This window comes from Ursus americanus, chromosome 8 (assembly GCF_024610735.1).
Source record: "Ursus americanus isolate L20-20 chromosome 8, mUrsAme1.1.p, whole genome shotgun sequence".
NCBI lineage: Eukaryota > Metazoa > Chordata > Mammalia > Carnivora > Ursidae > Ursus > Ursus americanus.
This window is the reverse complement of record NC_142134.1, coordinates 80492366-80512077: the sequence shown is the minus strand read 5'-3', so window position 1 is coordinate 80512077 and position 19712 is coordinate 80492366. Positions and strand designations below refer to the sequence as shown.

The window sequence follows — 19712 nt, the reverse complement described above, 5'->3', positions numbered from 1 at the left end:
AGGTGGTCCCTCGCTCAAGGCCACACAGCACGTTCCCACGCTGGTTCCACTGAGCGAGGAGCACTGACCACGTAAGAGCTGGCCATCCACGGTGGGCGCACGCCAGGCACATGCTTCCCTCTGGGAAGCACCACTGCTGGCCTGTGTAACCAGAGTGAGTTCTTTTTTTTTTTTTAAGATTTTATTTATTTATTTGACAGAGAGCGAGACAGCCAGCGAGAGAGGGAACACAAGCAGCGGGAGTGGGAGAGGAAGAAGCAGGCTCCCAGTGGAGGAGCCCGATGTGGGGCTTGATCCCACAACGCCGGGATCACGCCCTGAGCCAAAGGCAGACGCTTAACCGCTGAGCCACCCAGGCGCCCCTGACCAGAGTGAGTTCTTGAACATCTCCAAGCTGTTTTTTCTTGGAAACCTCTGATGAGGTGCTAGTACAAGGCTGGATGTGTATTCTATGTAACACCGCAGAAGGAACATATGGAAGCCATTGACTGTCCTGGGAAGCTTTGTGAGGAAGACACCTCGACACGTTTGAGTCAGGAAAGGCCTTCATGGCCAAGGTGTCTGCTGGGCCCAGTGCCTCTGGGGGAGACTCAGGAAAACAGGGCAAGGGACTTGCTGCTCTTTGGGGACACCTGGGAAGGGGAAGGAGTAGCATACACAGAACAAGTGGAGCGGGGTCAGAGGGGAAGTTGCCTCCAGGGAGGGCTGGGGCTCCAGGAGGAACCCACCCTCCTGTGGGACTGTAAAGCTGTGATGTGCTTTCCCTCCTCTGCTCCCAAGAAAATCTTCAGCAATTCAACATTTTTCTCTTATACCATTAGGTAAATAGATTCTTCTTGAGGAACACTGATGAAGGTAAAGATGATGGTGGTGATGGTGGTGGTAATCGTGGTAATGGTGGTGATGGTGGTGATGATTGTAGTGATGATGGTAGTGATGATGATGGTGGTGATGGTGATGGTGGTGATGGTGGTGATGATGGTGGTGATGGTGATGGTGATGGTGGTGATGGTGGTGATGATGGTGATGATTGTAGTGGTGGTGCTGATGGTGCTGATGGTGGTGGTGATGGTGCTGATGGTAGTGGTGATGGTGGTGATGATGGTGATGATTGTAGTGATGGTGGTAGTGATGATGATGGTGATGATGGTGATGATGGTGGTGGTGATGGTGGTGATGGTGGTGATGATGGTGATGATTGTAGTGATGGTGGTAGTGATGATGATGGTGGTGATGGTGATGGTGATGGTGGTGATGATGATGGTGATCTTGGTGGTGATGGTAGTGATGATGATGATGGTGGTGATGCCAATGATGTAGTAATGGTGGTGATGATGGTGATGATAATGATGATGATGGTGTTGTTGATGGTGATGGTGATGGTGGTGATGGTGATGTGGTGATAATGATGGTGATGGCTGCTAATATTTTGAGGACACTTACTAAGTGCCAGACAGAAGTTTAATTTTATTTGACCTGAATTATCCCATTAATCCTAATGAATCCTCTTTGAAGTTTACCTTTCTTATTCTCAGTGTGAACCCCATGCCTAGGTAGCTCTAGGTAAAAGATCTTCTCTTGTAGGTACAAGAGTCTAAGGGCAGCAAGAGAGGGGGCACCTGGATATTCTGAGCCTCATAATCACCTCTGTGAGGAGGGATTACTCTTCTGCTTCCCAGGTTCAAAAACAGAGTCCCAGTGAGGGAGAGTGACTTTCCTGAGGTCAGAGAGCTGGGGATAGCAGAGACAAGGTGAGGACTTCGGTCAGTTCAAACTCAAAGATTTCACTAAGCACCTAGGTCAGTGCTAGGAAGGCAAAGATGAATCAGAGGAGCTCAGTCTCCTGGGAGAGTAAACTGATAGCAGGGAAACTGAGAGCAGGGAAGGAGCAAGGAGGCTTCCCTCAGCCAGGTGGTCTGGAGGGCTTCCCAGAAGAGGCAGCATTTGGAGACAGGGAGGCATGCTCAAACAGCAGACCCATGGAGGTAGCAGGCAGGGTTGTACATGCTCTCCCCACATTCTCAGCGGAAGCTCTGTCCTGAACCCCAAACCTGCTGCTGGCCGTGCAGAATACTGGCCTCAGCAGCTACCTTTCCAAAACATATTTTTAGATCCAATTCTGCTCTAAATGCAAACACATTGTCAAGATAGTGGCCAACTTGGGTCCTGTCCATGAACAGGCCCTCTCTGAGATACCAAAATAGAAAATGGCTCTATTTGTGGATGACATGGACCGTTGGCAGAGGTGTTGACTCCCAGCGGACGGAGGCCAGATTACAGCCCAGCCCTTGGATGACCTGACACGTCAATACTTCCTACCCAAATACAGTATAAAAATGCATGCAGAAGCATGTTAATCTCGTAAGAAGGCAGCTTTCTACTCGGGCAGACCAGCGTGCCAGCCGACTTCAGGGAGAGAGAGTACAAATCCTACTTGCTTGAAGTGAGTGTGCTTGAGAGAGTTAGTTGTTATCATTACTCTTCTAAGTTAGAAAACCATTGGATGGGAGCTGGAAGGACCTTTTGGACCATCTTAGTAATACAGAGACCGTATCAGCCCCAGCTTGCTTACCGCATGCCCATTATAGGAAGGAGCTATGCTTGATACTTCACCTGCGTCTGATCTCAATCTACATCACCAACCCATGATGAATGCACTATTATCCCATTTCGTAGATGAAAAAAATTGAGGCTTAGAGAGGGTAAGTTATTTGCTTTTCTAGCTAGTAAGTGGGAGGCTTTGGATTTGAATTTAGGTCTGTTGAACCACAAAGATCTCAGGTTTAATTTCTCCATGACACTGTTTCTCTGTCTTGCAGAACTTCCTCCTCCTACTCATCTCCAAAGCCTAGCTCAAATGTCACCTCCTTAAGGAAGCATGCCTTGCTCACCAGGCCAGGTTGGGTGCTTGATCTGCAGGGATCACACTGAGACACAATTCTGGCCAGACCGGGCATCCCTGGAGGGCACGGACTCTGTGATCATCCCTGTTATCTCTTGAGCCCAGACCAGACAACTCACTCAAGAGAGATTGGAGAATGCAGTGAATGAATGAAGCTGTTCTTTTCCACAGGGTGGGGAGCTGAGGCCCAGTGGGCAGGACAGTGTTGGTCAGAAGGACCTGGATTTAATTTATGTGCTGCCACTTTTTAAACATTTGATGTGGAGCCTTGGTTTCCCGCGTGTGTTTGGGGTGATGGCAGTGCTCCCGTTGTGGGTTGGTGTGTGCATCAAACCGTGGGCGAGGCCTCTCATGCCCGGCATGCAGCTGGCCCGTGGTCAGGCTCCATGGATAACTACGTTCATTGGTGTGAAAAGCCAGATGCCAATTCCACACAAGCTAGGGGAAGCAGACTGTCTTGTTTTACCCGCATAAAGTACCAATGTGCCAGGGGGAGGGGGGATTCTTTCTTCACTTTCAAAAATTGGGGTAAAACATATATAACGTAAAATTCAACATTTTACCCATTAAAAATGTTATTGAGGCAAAATACACGTAACCTAAGACTGCCCACCTCAACTACATTTCAAGTGTCCGGGTCAGCGGCATTGAGTGCATTCACAGTGTTGTGCAGCCAACCCACCCTCATCCCCTCCCCGTTCCTCCCCCCGCCAGACCCGCCCCTCCCCCATCTACTTTCTACATCTTGGATTCGACTCTGCTAGGGGCCTCCTCTAAGCAGAATGACACAGGATTTGTCCTTCAGTGACCACTCATCTCACTGAGCATAATGTCCTCCAGGTTCCTCCCTGGGGCAGCAGGTGTCAGAACGTCCTTCCTTGTCAAGACTGAAAAACACTCCTCTGACTTTGGAAACAATCCATGAAAAGGTCATGATACATGACTCTGGTCACTCACCAAACTTACTGAGCACCTGCCCCACGAGCACGTGCACCATCGGAGCTGCTCACACTGAGCATGTGGAGGCCCAGCGTTGGCAACTGTGTGCACACAGATTCACGCACATGCACACGCATGTGTATGGAGTGGGTACAGGTGTCTATGGGAGGGGACAGACCTGGACAGAAGGGTGGACGCGAGCTGACAACAGGTAGGGGCACCAAGCATGAGAGGTGTTCAAGCACCACTGGAAAGGAAACAACAGCAAGAAAATGGTATTTGCCAGAGGTCTTCACAGGAAGATAGCTGTGTCATCGCGCAACGTGCCATCACGGTGTCTATGCAGCCCTAGGGTGAGGGTCTGCACACCCCTCTGCAAAGGGCCAGCCAGCAAGCGTTCCACACTGCCCACCATTTATAGCCTCTATCCTCTTCCTCCTCCCAAGGACCAAAGACAAAGAGAGGATCGTAAAGCCTCTAGAGAGAAAAGGGCAGTTACCCACAGAGGCGTGGCAACTATACTGACCCCCATGTCCATCACAGCAACAGCAGAACCTGCAGGCCAGCTGATGACCCGTGTGCCACTAGAAATCAGGGCAGGGGCTGCCTATAGTGCACGGGAGGGTTTCATGTATGCAGAAGAAAGTGCCGGAAACACACGTTTCAGGATGCTGCAGTGTACCAGCACTGGGCGAAAGGCTCACAGTTTAATTAGATTTTCTATTCTTTGCTGTGCACTTGAAATATTTCCTAATTAAAAACTTTTTCATATTAAAAATATCAACAAAGCAAAAAGGATTTAAAACATGTTTTAAGGGGTGCCAAATTTCTAACCTCCTGCAGCATCTCATGCATCTGCCTATCCCGTGGATGGGTCCATATGCCACAGATGCTCTGGATAGCCATTCACATGCCCTTCTCATGACCATCCTGGGGCCCAGATGTGTCCTACTGTCACTCTGCTCAAGTGCTTCCCGCTGTGCTCACCCAGGACAGGCCTGCAGAGCAGCCCTTAGCCAGTGACAGTGGGGTCTGGACCATAGTCACCCAGCTCCCTGTCCCCTCCGGTGGACAGTGCTGCGTGGCTCACACTATCTCCCAGAGTGCCACGGCAATGACCAGCTCACTGCCCCTTGGCTTCCTTTCCTTCCCTGTCTAAACTCTCCACTCATCACAGTGCTTTCAGGGGTCACCTCTCAAATAGAGCACCCACACCCACGTCCTTGTCTCTGGGCCTACCTCTGGGGACCCAGCCTCAGCCCTGGGTGTGTAAATGCTTGCATGTAGGTGTCCCTCCAGCCCTCACCTCCTGCCAGCTCTTCTTGTAACCATTCCATGATACGCATTTATTTTTGCACACCTGTTCCTCAGTGACAATAATTTCAATTTTGGCATCTGACAAGTCTGTCATTACCATCGAGGATGAGTAGAAGAAGGGGGTCCCAGGTGGGGACAGAACTCAGAAGTAAAGCTGATGGCAGGGCAGCAGTAGAGAGGGTTTGCTGGGAAGCTGCAGGAGAGCTCAAGGAGGCTGAGAAGCATGCAGGTGAGCCGGGTCCTGGAGCTACCAGTTCCTCCAGGTGCGCTAAGGGGAACTGGGCAGATGGTGCTGCAGGAGGGGGGCCCAGGCCCGGGGGGGATGCCCAAATGTGGGATGAATTTGCCTACAGCACCCCAAGCACTGGAGTCATGCATTGCCTCAAGGACCCAGGTGGGCCTGAAGCAGGGGTGAGGAAGGCTGTATCAGATGGTTGCAGAGGAGTAAGCACAGAGGAAGGCCTGGTCTCTGTGTGACCAGCTGCAGAGCAGGTGAGCTGGGGGGAAGGCAGACACAAAGGACAGGGTTTGTAAAGACTCTATGTTTCTTAGTAACACTGTGATTTGGGTCATGGACATTCTATTTATCTACAAGGCGGTCTTTACTGTTTTATTTCAGTGCATGCAAAAATACACAAAGGGCCCTGTTTGCCCCCCCTTGCCTGGAGTGTCCTGTAGTTTACTAAGCTCCTGTTTTATTAAGAGGTTTGTGCAGAGCTCAGACCTTGCAGGTGGGGAGGAAGCCATGTGCGGACCATTCTCCATGTGTGCAAGTTTACTGGTATGTGGTGAGGAACCTGCCTAGGCTCGGCCACTGAGACTCAGGCATCCCCTTGCCACCTGAAGGAATGCTGTCCCAGTGCCTACATGGGGACCAGGAGCTCCTGGGAGCCCTGTTGGCAGAAGGAGGAGAGAGGGGCAGAGCTGGGTCCATTTGGGAAGTTTGTTTTCAGAACCAGACATGAGACTGGTGGCTCTGGGTGTGCACTGTGGGCTGGACTCTGGGACCCATCTATGTGCTACACCTTCCCCTGGTTAACCCACCTCTAGACAGTGCCACTCAAATCCAAGGTCAGAACCGACTAGTCTACCTATGGCTGTATTTCCTGGGAAGCAGCAGTAAAGCTTCTGGAGGATCAGGAGTCTTTTCCTAATTCCACTAGGACACACTGAGGCTGGAAGGAATGGTCAGGTGCTGTTGTGACAACTCCGTGACATGTGTATTAACAGCCTCCATCTGCCGAGGCTCAGAGAGTTTTCCACGCTTGACAGAATCAAGATTTGCAGCCAGGTCTGAGCAGGAGTCTGCTCCTTCCCTGCACTGTGCTGACCCCCACAGTCTCATGTGGGGTCCTGGGGAGGGGCCTCAGTAAAGAAATCTAGAAACAAAACTAAAGACATTTTTATCCAAGGTGTTGGACCCACATGTGCATTTACTCCCCTCCCTGTTTCCTAGTCCCAGTGAAATGACAGGAGGTAGGTACAGAGTGAAGCAATTTAAAAAGCTGTTTAAGCCTGAGCAGTAGCCACAAACTGATGGAAGATTCTAACAAGTTTCTGGGAGACCAATTTCTGCTGGGAGCAGAGGGGTCACAGCTGAGGCAATGGGCCAAGGGAGACCTGAAGTGCCAGGAGAGCCACCTGGGTTTGCAGAGAAGAGGAAGAGGAAGTGAGGGGATGGAGCCATGCCTGCTGGTGAGCCGAGCTGGTGGCAGAGGAAACCATCCAGCTCCTCTGCAGATGCGAGGTCTCCAAGGGCAGGGGGGCAATCCAGAGGAAAGCCTCTTTGTTTTGTCAGTGGGCAGAGGATCCCAACTGCTCTATCCTGCACACCCTCAGTGAAGCCTGCCAGGAGGCACAGCACCCGGGACCCACAGATCATGGCCTGCTTCTCTCTCAGCAGAGAAACACAGCTATAATGCACTTCCATTAATTAGCCAAGTCCCTAAGTCACATGTTCCAGCAGACAAACCAGGACCAGCTGATACTAGAGGAGAAGCAGCAGCAACCAGGAGAAGGATTGAGGAGGAGAAGCAGAGCTGACGCCAAAGAAAATGGAGTTCACTCTGTTTTCAGACGGGTTGACCTAAAAACATAGTAATTGCTATCTTGGAGGGATTTGACATCCATAAAATAAGAATTGTTTACTATAAAAAAAAAAGAGTAAATCTGAGAATAAGGAAGCATTTTTGGAAGACTGACAAATAATAAATAGAAGGAAAAGTAACAGATCTTCCTGAGTTCAGGTAGCCAAAGACAAAGAAAAGGAGAGCAGGGGGTAATAGAGGTAATAGAGACAGCTAACAATGTGTTTTGAGTATATACCCTGTGCAAGGCACTGTGTAAACTGTTTTAATTATTTAATCCCCAGATGGGAATTATGATTATCCCCATTTTACACATGAGAAAACTGAGGAATGAGAAGTCACCTGGCCACGGCTGCCCAGCTAGAAAGTCGTAAAGTGGAAATTCAGATGCAGGTGGTCTGGTCCCAGGCTGCCCTCAAAACGCAATGTTCAGCGTCATCTAGAAGGAGTTCCAGAAAAAACACCCTGGGTGGTGCAGCTGAAGTGGTGTTGGGGGTGGGGGGAGTTCTACCTTCCGGTGCGTATACTGAAAAAAGAGGGAGGTCGATTAAACCCTGAAAAGAAAGTAGAAGAAATAGTAAGGGTAAGAGCAGAAATGAATGAAGTAGGAAACAGAACAGATACACAATGGAAAGGATCAACAAAACCAAATCTTGCTTTTTTTTTTTAAAGAGTAATAAAATTTATATTCTCCTGGCAAGACTAAGCAAGAAAAAGAGAGAAGACACAAATAGTGATGTCAAGAATAAAAATAGGGACATAACTGTAGAAACTGAAGACATTCAAGAAATAAAAAGAGGAGGGGCGCCTGGCTGGCTCAGTTGGCGGAGCATCTAACCCTTGATCTCACGGTCATGAGTTTGAGCCCCATGTTGGGTATAGAGATTACTAAAAAAAAATAAGTAAAACTTAAAAAAATAAAAAGAGGAAATTATGAATGATTTTATGCCAGTGCTTTGAAAATTTAGAGGAAATGAACACATTCCCAGAGAAATACAACTTACCTAAGCTGACACAAGAAGAAATAGAATATCAAAATAATCCTGTAGCTATTAAGGAAAATGAATCCATTATTTAAGCCTTCCCACAAACATAGCTCCAAGAATAGACGCCTATTCTTAAATTCTATCACCATTTAGGAGAGAAATGCCAATCTTAAGCCAACTTTCCCAGAGAAGAGAAAGAGAGTAGAAACTGCCCAAGTCATGCTATAAGACTGTTTCAGGAGCAAACTCCAGTGTGAACCTTGGGGAAAAGGGAGATTGCAGACCTAGTGCAGTTATGAACACAAAAATCTCAAGCAAAATATTAGCAAGAATATAAAAAAGGGGGCGCCTGGGTGGCACAGCAGTTAGGCATCTGCCTTCAGCTCAGGGCGTGATCCTGGCGTTCCGGGATCGAGCCCCACATCAGGCTCCTCCACTGTGAGCCTGCTTCTTCCTCTCCCACTCCTCCTGCTTGTGTTCCCTCTCTCACTGGCTGTCTCTCTCTCTGTCGAATAAATAAATAAAATCTTAAAAAAAAAGAATATAAAAAAGGATAAGACATCATAATAAAATTCGGTTTTGTCCAGTCATTCAAAGTTGGTAAAATATTTCTAAATCAATGCATTTCACTACAGTAACAGAACAAGGGAGGAAATTATTTAATCATGTTAGTAGAAGCAGAAAAGGCTTTGTTTACATCACTATTCATGCATAGTAGAAGTCATTAGCAAACTAGGAATGAAAGGGAACTTTCTTAAGCTGACAAAGGGTAACTACAACAAACCTACAGCAAACGTCATTTTTAATGGTGAAATGTTGAAAGATTTCCCTTTGAGATCAGGAACAAGATTAAAATGTCCGTTCTCATTATTTCTGCATGACATTGAACTAGAGGTTTAGCCAGCTCAGTGGGGCAAGAAGAAGTAAAAGGTATTAGGATTGAAAAGGAAGAAATAAAATTCATTATTTGTATGTGATGTGATTATGTGGAAAATCCAAAATAATCAATTATGAGAATTAACAAGTGATTTTGGCAAGAACGTTGTCTATAAGGCCAGTATAAAACATGATGAAAAATAAGAAGAAATCTTAAAAACAATTCAATATAACAGCAAAGTGGGAAATTAAAACAAAAATTAAAGGATACCATTTATAATATCAAATGTAAGCTATTTACACAGAAAACTATACATTTGGAGAAATTAATGAAAATGTAAATAAATTGGGGAACACCCAAGTTCATGTATTAGAAGCCTGAATCTCATAAGCATCACCTCTCTCAGAATTGATCTATAGATCCAATGGATTTCTAACCAAATTCACAAGGGGTGGAACTTGGTAAATTTGTTCGGAAACGTATGCAGAAAAGCAAAGAATCAAGGATAGTGACGCACCCTTGAAGGAAATGTACGGCACGGTGGCTTTACTGCATTGGATCACAAATTCTGTTGTAAAGCTGAAATGATGAGGACGGGGTGGGGTTGGCGCAAGGACACAGAGAAAGGTCAACAGGGCAAAAGGAGTCCAGAGACAGACCTACAGGCCTATGGGAGGAAGGATGTGTCTTTCAAATAGATGGATGATGGGACAATGAGATACCCATATATCCACATGGAACAAGGGACACTTGACCTCTCCTGTGCTCCATGCACAGAGTCACCTAGTGTAAAACATGATATAAGCAAGTGTCAGGAGGCTAACAGGCAAATAGGGACCTGGGGCAGGAAGACATTTTCTAGATCAGACATGAAGACACAAGCTATAAAGGAAAAGATTGGTTCTTTGGGCTATGAAAACCAACCCTCTGTTCACCAAAGGACACCATTTGGAGAGTGAAATGGAAGCCGTAGAGAGGAAGGTATTTTTGGTGAATAAAACAGAGAAGAGCTCATTTCTGTGGCGTGTAAGAGAGCTACCCAGCAATGAGGAAAAGGCCGGTCAAGGGAATAACCTTGACCTCAGAGGTACGCACAAGGAAGGACGCCTACAGGGTGATGAGTATTTGAAAACTCGCCCGAGCTCTGAGGGGTCATGGAATCGCACCGCCCCGTGCCCACAGAGTCCCCCAAATTCAAGGCTGACCACACACCTTGCAGCCAGATAGTAAAACCACTTTGAAAAGCTTGTGTTTCTACCAAAACTGAATAGGCAGACACCCAATGATCTGGCAGCTTCAGTCCCAGGCACGCACCCAACAGAAATGCTCACACAAGCCCCTGGAGACACGTGCAGAGAGGGACACGTCTGCACGGCGGCCACAGCCCAGGCTGGAGCAGCCTGATGTCTGTCAACGGGTCACCGTTGATGAAAACAACACGGTACAGCGACACGCAGCAGCGTGGACGGACCTCAAAGGCGTGTCTGCACCAGAAGCTGGACCCCAGTGAGTACACGCTGCGTGATTCCATCTACAGCGTTAAAGAAGCGGCAAGCCCCAGCTCGTGCGCAGTGATGCGCCCACCGGCGCTAGAGCCGCGGAGGAGCGGGACGGGTGGGTACCACCGAGCGGGGTTGTCGGGAGCCTGGGGGGGATGAGAAGGGTGGGGGGCTGTCGTGCTCTGGCTCTCGACTTGGGAGTGGTGATGCGTGTTTGCATTCTGAGAATACAGATGACCCTTAACGACACGGGTCTGAGCTGCGAGGGTCCGCCGAGACGCGGATTTTCTTCGATGGGTACAGAGCAGCTCTGTGAACACATTTCACTTGTCATTGTCTCAGTAACAGTTTTTTTCTCTAGCTTCCTGTATGATACAGCACATGATGCGTATAACGTACAAAGTAGGTGTTAGTCAACGTTGTTTGTCATTGGTGAGGCTTCTGGTCAACAGCAGACTAGTAGTAGTTACGCTGCAGGGGGAGTCAGTGCCCCGAACTCCCGCAACGTCCAAGGGTCAACTGTGCATCGAAGTGTTAGGTTTGGGCACTTTCCTGCATGTGAGTCACACTTCACGATAAAAATGATTTTCAAGCATGTCAGCGCTTCACTCACCACCCCGCCCCCGTACTTCTTTGTGAAAACGTTTCCTGGAGGAAGCATTTCAACCAAAATGAAAAAAGAAATGTATTAAAGAGGAAGAAATTGAATCCAGGAAGAGTAGGTGTAACCTTGATGTGTGGTGTGAAAAGAAAGGTCCGCAAGTACGCATCACGCCAACAATTGGTGCCACTGAGAGCCGAGCAGTTTCGTGGATGTGTGCCGTGTGCACACACACGTGTGCTGTGCCGAGGTCAGACTGTGGGCAGGGCTGGCTCCCGGAGGCCCCATGGGAGAACCCTTTCCTCCAGCTTCTAGAAGCTGCCTATGTTCCCCAGCCCCTTCCTCATATCCCCCCGGCCTAGCTTCCGTCCCTACGTCTTCCACTTTGACCCTCCTGCCTCTCTCCGAACGGGGCCTGCCCGGATCACCCAGGACAACCTCCCGTGTCGGGAGCCTTCACTTGACCATGGCTGCGAGGTCTCCTCAGCTGTGCGTGCGGTTCCCGGGTTAGGATGCAGATGGTCAGAGAGAACAGAGCAGGCATGAGGGAGGCTGGGCAGCGTCCAGGCGAAGGCTGGAGGAAGCAGGTGGACTGGAGGGAAAGAGTGCAGAGCTGGAGCCCAAAAGACCTGAAGAATGTGGACCAAGAGCAGAGCAGCGGGGGACAGGCGTGTCCACATAGACACAGGGCTGGGGCAGGTATCCCCAGGCAGTGCTCAAGCCAGGGTAACAGCAGCAGGTGCCCTGCTGTTTTCCTGGTGTCTGACCCATTCCTGAACTTTCATTTTTGGTCACCTGTGTTCCGGATCCACTGATCCCCTGGGGGTGAGGAGGGGCCCTGGAAGGAGGAAGAGGCTGTGAACCGGGCCGGCCCCACGAGCTCAGGCAGCGGATGTGTGTCCTGCTGCAGCTGTGGCCGCAGCTGTCTGCTCCAGCCCAGCCCTGGTCCTCTGGAGGCCAGCCAGGGGCTCACATGCGACCCCAGGTCCTACTCTCTGGGCCTCAGTTCCCGCCCCATCCAATGGGGCATTTGGAGCCAGGGACCCGTGATGCTCCTTCCGGTCCTGTCCTTCCCGGACTCCAGGTGTTTACAAGGGCCCACAGGGCTGAACAGGGTGCTCCTCCCTGAGGGCGCTGCCCTTGTCAGCACCCCGTTTACAGCTCCAGGACAGATAGCGGAGGGGTGGGCTGCAAACCCAGCCATCGGGGCTTGCGTCAGGAGCATGAAGGTTACGCAACATCTCTCAGCAGCTGGCAGGCCCTGGAAAAGTTGTTTTTCCACGGGTGCAGCTGGAGGAGCATCGGGGAGTCAGCTCCTCCCAGCTGGCGGGGCGTGGGGGAGAGGGCTGGGTGGCTGGTGGAGGCTAGAGGGCTTGAACGCCACAGAGCCCACTCCCACTGCTGCAGCCCCCAGCATCAGGGAGCAGACACCATCCTCCCCGGACAGGGCATGCACAGGCGTCCCTGGGTGCAGAAGCCCAGAGCTGGAGTCCCCAACACGGGTCAGCCAGAAAGGGGCAAAGCCAAGACCACAGCCCAGGCCTGGCTGACTCCTGAGCTCAGAGACCCCACATCCCACTTCCCACTTCCCAGATAGACAAACAGGCTGGGGGGGATGGCCCTGGTCATCCAGGGGGCTGATGGCAGGGAGTGAGAAGTGTGAAGTGACATTTTGGGGCACGTTGGGGCCAGACGCTGAGTGAGGAGCTCTAGGTGACAATTAATTCAACGTTGACTACAGCAACGCAGGTGCCTTCCGGCCAAGCACGCTTGTCTTGGGCAGGAGCCACCCCCTTGCTGTGCCCTGCCCCTGCCCCTTCCTTCCCTCCCCTCCAAACTCAAGGGTTCCGGGGGGAGAGGTGGAGGGGAAGGGGTGATACTGACAGTTTGGCTGCCACTAAGGCCATTGGAGGCCATGTTCAGGGAGCCGCGGTCTGCCCCAGTTCCAGACCTTGGGGCAAAGTCCCTGAAATGCCCAAGATCCCCAACAGCAGGGGCCATGGGTGCCCTACCCATGACCCTCCACTCCCACCACCTTTGAGGCTTCCTGCAGTTGCATGTGACAGTTCTGGGCTCGCCATCAGCAGTAGCTCGGTGCCTGTGGCCCTCTGCCCCTCAGCCCAAGGGTTTTCTCTGGCAGTTCAGCGTCATGCAGGCCAGCCGGGTGCCAGAACCTCATTCGCCCCAGGGCAGACCCGCGGCCTACATGTGGCCTGGGTGTGGGGAGGAGAGCTCAGAGCACGTGGTAATCGGAGGCCAAGGATTGCAAAACTGGGGTGTTGAACCAGAGCACGGCGTCCTCATTAAAAGCCACTTGTGAGAGTTTCTGGTCCTTTTCTGGGTGTGGGTGCCAGGTGCTCTTGGGTCTGATTCTCCCCATCTAGCTGGCCGCCCACAGGGCACACAGCTGGTGCACCCAGCGTCACCGATGCCTGGTATGCCTGTCTCCAGGGATGTCCCGGGAGTCCCTCCAGGTGCGGGACAGAATCCCCGCCCCTGCCATACCAGCTGAGGCCACCTTCTCAAACCGCCCCGTGGGGGGCTCATTTAAATCTGGACCTGTCAAGTCTCAGGCTCTCGGAGCTTGGAAAGGCTTGAAGTCCTGCAGTCGTTCACCTCTCCCTAAGGAGAAGGTGGCCAGTGGTTACGCAGACCCTGTCGCCCTGCAAGGCTTGGACCAGAGGGGTCTCTATCTTCCTGGGTTTGGTGGTCCAGAACCCAGGTCTGGGTCCCTCCCTCTCAGACCTGCTGGGCGCCCCTCACCCTCACCCTGGTGCCCCCACTTGCTACCCGGGGGGCTTGCCCTGGCTCTCAATGCCCTGCTTGCAGCCCCCGCCCCGGCTGTGTCCCTGGGCAATCTGCTTTATCTCGTCCTGCCTCGTTTCCCCATCACTGGGTGGTCTGTGCTGAGGTGACCTGGAGCCAATACAGAGAAGCTTTAGGGGACACGGAGCTCCGCGTAGCTGGGGCTTGCGGTAAGCCAGGCACCTTTCCAAGTGCTCCGCCCCTCGCCTCGGAGCTGTGGTATCAGTGTTCCTCCTACACCCGGAGAGAGGACAAGGCAGGGGCAGGGAAGCGTCTTGCCTGAGACCACAGACCAGGAGTAAGTGAGGAGGGGGGGCTGGCCCGATGCCCCCGCGCTCAGGGTGGTTTCCCAGGCCTTCGGCTGGCAGGTCAGCTCTGGACCCGAGAGAAGTGGTGGCTGGTGCGGTGGGCTGCCCGGAGCACCCCTGCTGGCTGAGGACCATGTGCTTGTAAACTTTAATTCCCATACAGTAGAGAAACATACAGTACAAGCAACATGGGGAATCCATTGTACAGCAAAGCTCACAAATACACCTCAGCACACACGCGCACCCCCAGCCGCGCTAGGGGCGGTTCTGTGAGTCGATGGCCCCATGCAGAATGGCACAGGGGAGACAAGCCGGCTCAGTCCTTGCAACCCACCCCCCCGGAGGCGTCCTCTGCCCACAGCCCCATGGTCACCTCCAGGAGGACAAGCGGCCTTCCAGACGGTGTCAGACACTCTGCTCCTGGCCGGTCTCTCTACCGCCTGGGAAGGTGAAGCCTATCACCAGCCACGGGGCGTGGCTGGGAAGCCACGGCCATCCCCTCGGGGCCTGTTCTGGGCCAGGTCCCCACACTTGACTCTGCAAGAGGGTCAGACGTGGCCGCCCTCCAGGGCCTCCAGGCTGGTGGAGACACAGCCCTGGTCATTCTGTGTGGTGGGCACTGTGGTATCCGGTGCAGGGGCTGGGAGGCATTCCTCGGGGCGGACAGGCTGGGGAACTGACCTGAGCGGGAGAGTCGGAGGGAAGGGTGGGGTAGCAGCAGGTTGGACATTTAGACAGAGGTTGGACAGGTGTAAAGGCAGGGGTTGTAGAAGGGAGGGTGGGACCTGTGGGGAGCTCCAGAGGAATGTTCTGGATATCCCGGGCACTTAGAAGGTGGCCCTCAGAAGCATCTGTACGAGGGGGACATCTGGCTGCCCCCATGGCACTGTGATGTGGAAGTCAGCCTTCCTGAAGGCTGAGGTGGGTCCCTGTCCAAGCCCTGCCTGTGGCTCTGCCCCTGGACGGCCAGGAGGAGGCCACTGGCTCTGCTGAGGACCGTCCGTGGTCCTTCGTCCTGCCCCTGTGGGAGGCAGCGGCTCTGGACGGGACCTCTCGGCTGGCACCTGTCCCGGGCTGTAGGCTCTGGTACTCGGCGACATGGGGAGGGGCACCACCCTCACAGGACCACCTCGGGCGCGATGCTGAACAGGAGGTCATCATTCCCCCGCCGCACCTCCAGCAGCAGAGGGGACTCCGTCAGGACCGCCTCCTGCAGCTCGCTTGAGTCCGCCAGAGGGCGCCCGTTGACCTTGACAATGATGTCGCCATCTTGGATGCCCCCTCTGCCAATGGAGAAACACGCAGTCACCGCACATCCCTGTGAGGCCCAGACCCTGCTCAGGGGATGATTTGGTCTAACAGCAGTAGTTTAAGAAAAATCATTTCGACAGGTAAGAACACCGTCCTGACCGCAAGGTTCTTACACCAGATGGAAACTGATGTCCTGCGATGGGCTAGTGCTTTGTGAGCCTGCTTCTTCTCTGCGTGATGAGTGCTGGGTTCAGCTTCCGGCTGCAGCCTTCTTAGCTGGGCTGCCGCAGGCCAGGCCCCTTTGAGCCTCAGTTTCTACATCTGCAGTCCCATGTGGGAACACGCTTGCAGATTACGAAGTCCAGGCTGCATGAGGTCTGACTGACTAGGCAGCCTCGTCAGCAGCAGCCACCCTTGCCACCGAGCCCACCGCTCTGGCTCTTGAGGAGGCCTGCCCACGGCCCCTCCCGCTAACTGCTGAAACCCTGAATAAGGGGTCTGAATCTGGCAGCTACTCATTGGCTTCCCGGACCCATGTTTCAACAACTTCTTCCACTGTAGGCCAGCTGTGGACCGAGCACCTGGCTACATGGCCCCTGTGAAGCAGCATGACAGAAAACAGGGAGGGGGTCCTGTTTGGTAGAGGGGGCCCTGCGAGGCTGGAGGCCTGCCTGCCTGGCTCCTCTCCACTCCACACCCTGCCCTTGCCCCTCACAGACCCCCTGAGCACGACCTCAGCTCCAGGGATTACTGTGTAGGCCACAGACCGAATGCAGCCCCCCCACCGTTCAGACCCAGACCTGGGGCAGAGGAGGGAAGGGCTTGCTCAGAGCCCCTGTGGGGCCCGGACTGGCCGTGCAAGCCTGTGGCACCCGTGCTATACAGGCTGCCGCAGCTCACGGGGCTGCAGTCGACCGCTCTCCCGTACCCGGTGGTTTCAGAGAAAACGGTGCTTTGTCTCATTGGATCTTGACAAAGCCTCCTCAGGGGAGAAAGAGTAGACCGAATCGTGTCCATTTTGCAGATGAGGAAACAGGCCCAGGAAGACCCCGGTTGGCTCACCGGGCTGATGGGAGCTGGGTTGGATTGGGGTTTGAGCTTCAGGGGGGGGTCTCCCCTACTCTGTCTCTCCAGACCCAAAGGAAAGGACATACTGGGCCGAGGAAGGGCACTGCCAATGCTCTAAGGGGTACCTCATCTCTCCAGCCTGCCCCTGGCTTAGATGCTAGGCCAGAATCCCACCCGCCACTCCGTGCCATGTCATGTACCAGGGGCGGGGGTGCTCAAGGTCATGCAGGGTCACTGAAGTGGGCCCACCCTAGGCCTCATGCCCACCCAACCCCACCTTCCAGGATGTCTGATTGTCCTCCTGTGCAGCCCCCTGCTTCCCGGAGTGCAGCGCACCTCTGAGAGGGTGACCCACCCAACCCCACCTTCCAGGATGTCTGATTGCCTCCTGTGCAGCCCCCTGCTTCCCGGAGTGCAGCGCACCTCTGAGAGGGTGACCCACCCAACCCCACCTTCCAGGATGTCTGATTGCCTCCTGTGCAGCCCCCTGCTTCCCGGAGTGCAGCGCACCTCTGAGAGGGTGACCCACCCAACCCCACCTTCCAGGATGTCTGATTGTCCTCCTGTGCAGCCCCCTGCTTCCCGGAGTGCAGCGCACCTCTGAGAGGGTGACCCACCCAACCCCACCTTCCAGGATGTCTGATTGCCTCCTGTGCAGCCCCTGCTTCCCGGAGTGCAGCGTACCTCTGAGAAGGTGAGTTTGGAGCAACCTCTTGCACGTAAATCCCACTGCTGACCGACGGGAAGTCTGGGTTGCTGGCCTTTAGTTCTTCCACCAAACTGAAAAGGAAGTTCCACAATTAACACACTTCTTCTGAGCCTCTAAACTGACTCCATGGCACAATGCTGCCCTCACTCCCCCCACCACCCAGGCCAGAAGAGGTATCTCCTTTGGACCCTGAAACTGCTCTCTCCTACCACTGACCCCTCTGGGTTGACACTGGTTCTTCTCAGTGTCCTCCACTTGACATGGGCTCCGCAAGAGAAAGTGTACTGAAGGTGGATGGTTAGAAGTGTGGACAGGGGAGGGTGATGGATAGATGGGAGGGTGGATGGGAGAACAGATGAGAGAAAGGAAGGAAGGTAGAAGGATAAGTGAACAAATAGGTGGATGGATGGAAAGAAGGAAAGATGGATAAATAGATAGATGAAGGATGAGCAATGAGTGAGTCATGGGCTGAGTAGACAGAAGCCTGGACAGATGGCGTGATGGATGGATGGATGGATGGATGGATGGATGGATGGATGGATGGACGGTGTGAGGAACAGATGGAGGAGTGGTGTGACGGATGGAAGGAGGAACGGATGAATGATGGATGGATGGATGATGTGATAGATGGAGGGATGGTGTGATGGATGGAGGGAAGGAGGGAGGGATGGTGTGATGGATGGATAGATGGGTGGATGGTGTGATAGATGGATGGACAAGTGGTGTGATGGATGAGTGGATAAAAGACAGAAAAAAGAACACATTTAATAGATAAGTTGGTATATTGGTCTTGATTACAAATGGCTGTCAGATTTAATCCCTAGATTAACAGTTGATGAAATGGGAAGAATGATCATTTTAGGGACTGTACAGGTTTGAGGGTATAGTAGGTTGAGCATGCCTTAGCTCTCCTCAGAGCACCCAATGCTCCTCCTTCTCTAAATCTTTGGACTTGACTCTGCATATTTTTCTCTCCCTGCTTCCCTTCCTTCCCCATTTCTCTCCTTTTCCTCACCCACTCCACCCTTTATTTCACTATCAGTGTTTTCAGCCACCCACTCTGTTGTAGACATGGTACTGATGAGCAGAACACAGTCTTCACTCCCAAGGAGCTCAGATTCAACGTTGAGGGGGCAGGGCACAAACGGGCAATTCCAACCCATGGGACCAGTGCAATGCTTGGAAGGGAAGCACAGCTATGCAGGGGGAAGAGGTGGTACTCCTCCCACTTGAGTGGCACGGGGAGTATAATAGTGTCTCCCAAAAATTTATGTCCACCCAGAACTTCAGAAAGTGATTTTGTGTAGAAATAGCATCTTTGAAGATCTAATTGGTTAAGGATCTATAGGTAGGGTCATCCTAACTTAGGGTGGGACCCAAATCCAAGGACTGGTGTTTTTATAAGAGAAAGAAGAGGGCTATTTGGACACAGAGGCCACATGTGGATGGAGGCAGAGATTGAGGTCATGTGGCTATAAGCCAAGAAATCCCTGGAACCCCCGGAAGTGGGGAGAGGCAAGGAAGGACCATCCCCACAGAACCTCCAGTGGGAGCACAGACCTGCTGACACCCTGATTTGGACTACTGGCATCCAGAACTGCAAGAGAATGGATTCTTATCATCTTAAGCCACCCAGTTTGTGGTAATTCGTTATGGTAGCCACAGAGGCTTGTTTCCTGGAGGAGGGGGCACCTGAATGGAGTCCTGAGGGTGCTGAAGGAACCTATCAGACAGAGGGGGTAAAGGCATTGCAGGCAGAGGGCTGGCCTGAGCAGAGGCTTGGGACTCTGAGTGTGTCTGGCCCTCGGGAACACCTGCAGGTGGCTGGGCACAGCTGGGCAGGGTCTGGGCGGAGAGGTGAGGAGAAGTATGAGGATGGAGGGGCAGCAGGGCTGCATCCTCAGACACTCACCTTGGTGTGATGGTCCGCATCCGGATGCCGATGAATCGCTTCTTCCAGTCTGGGAACAAAACATGACGGGACTCCGTTAGAGCCACTATGAAAGCCTCTGCCCTCCCTAAGGGGCCAGGCGGGGCCAAAATCCCCCCCCCCCCCCAGGAGCAAAAAGCAGCAAGATCCATCCCTTGTGGTCACAGGCCTAGAGCCGCCTCTCTCCTCCAGGCTGCTGTTGAGGAGCTGGGAGATGTCCTGCCTAGTCTGGTGACTTCTTGCCCACCATTGCCTTCAGGCCCCATACAATCACATCAGTTCCTACAGCTTCTCTGCCACTGAGCCCCACACACAAACCCCAATGGCCAATGGGGCTTTCCTCTCCAGCCTCCATCTCACAGTCTCCCCAAACTGGCCTGCTCAGATCTGAACTTGTTACCTTCTCCTGCCTTCCCCATAAATTACAACATTA

At 52.6% G+C, this 19712-nt stretch overlaps 1 protein-coding gene across 2 annotated transcripts in view; it reads right to left on the bottom strand.

The window, feature by feature from the left end:
• Nucleotides 1-14446: 14446 nt before the first annotated feature.
• Nucleotides 14447-19712, bottom strand: part of HTRA3 (HtrA serine peptidase 3) — a 31992-nt gene continuing 26726 nt past the window's right edge. For both annotated transcript variants that reach the window (XM_087864316.1, XM_045777086.2), the window contains exons 7-9: nt 19262-19310; nt 17325-17420; nt 14447-15604 (exon numbers count right to left, since the gene is read on the bottom strand). In XM_087864316.1, the coding sequence (XP_087720442.1) occupies nt 15439-15604; nt 17325-17420; nt 19262-19310 (311 nt within the window). In that variant the 3' untranslated portion in view covers nt 14447-15438. The remainder of the gene's footprint in view (nt 15605-17324; nt 17421-19261; nt 19311-19712) is intronic.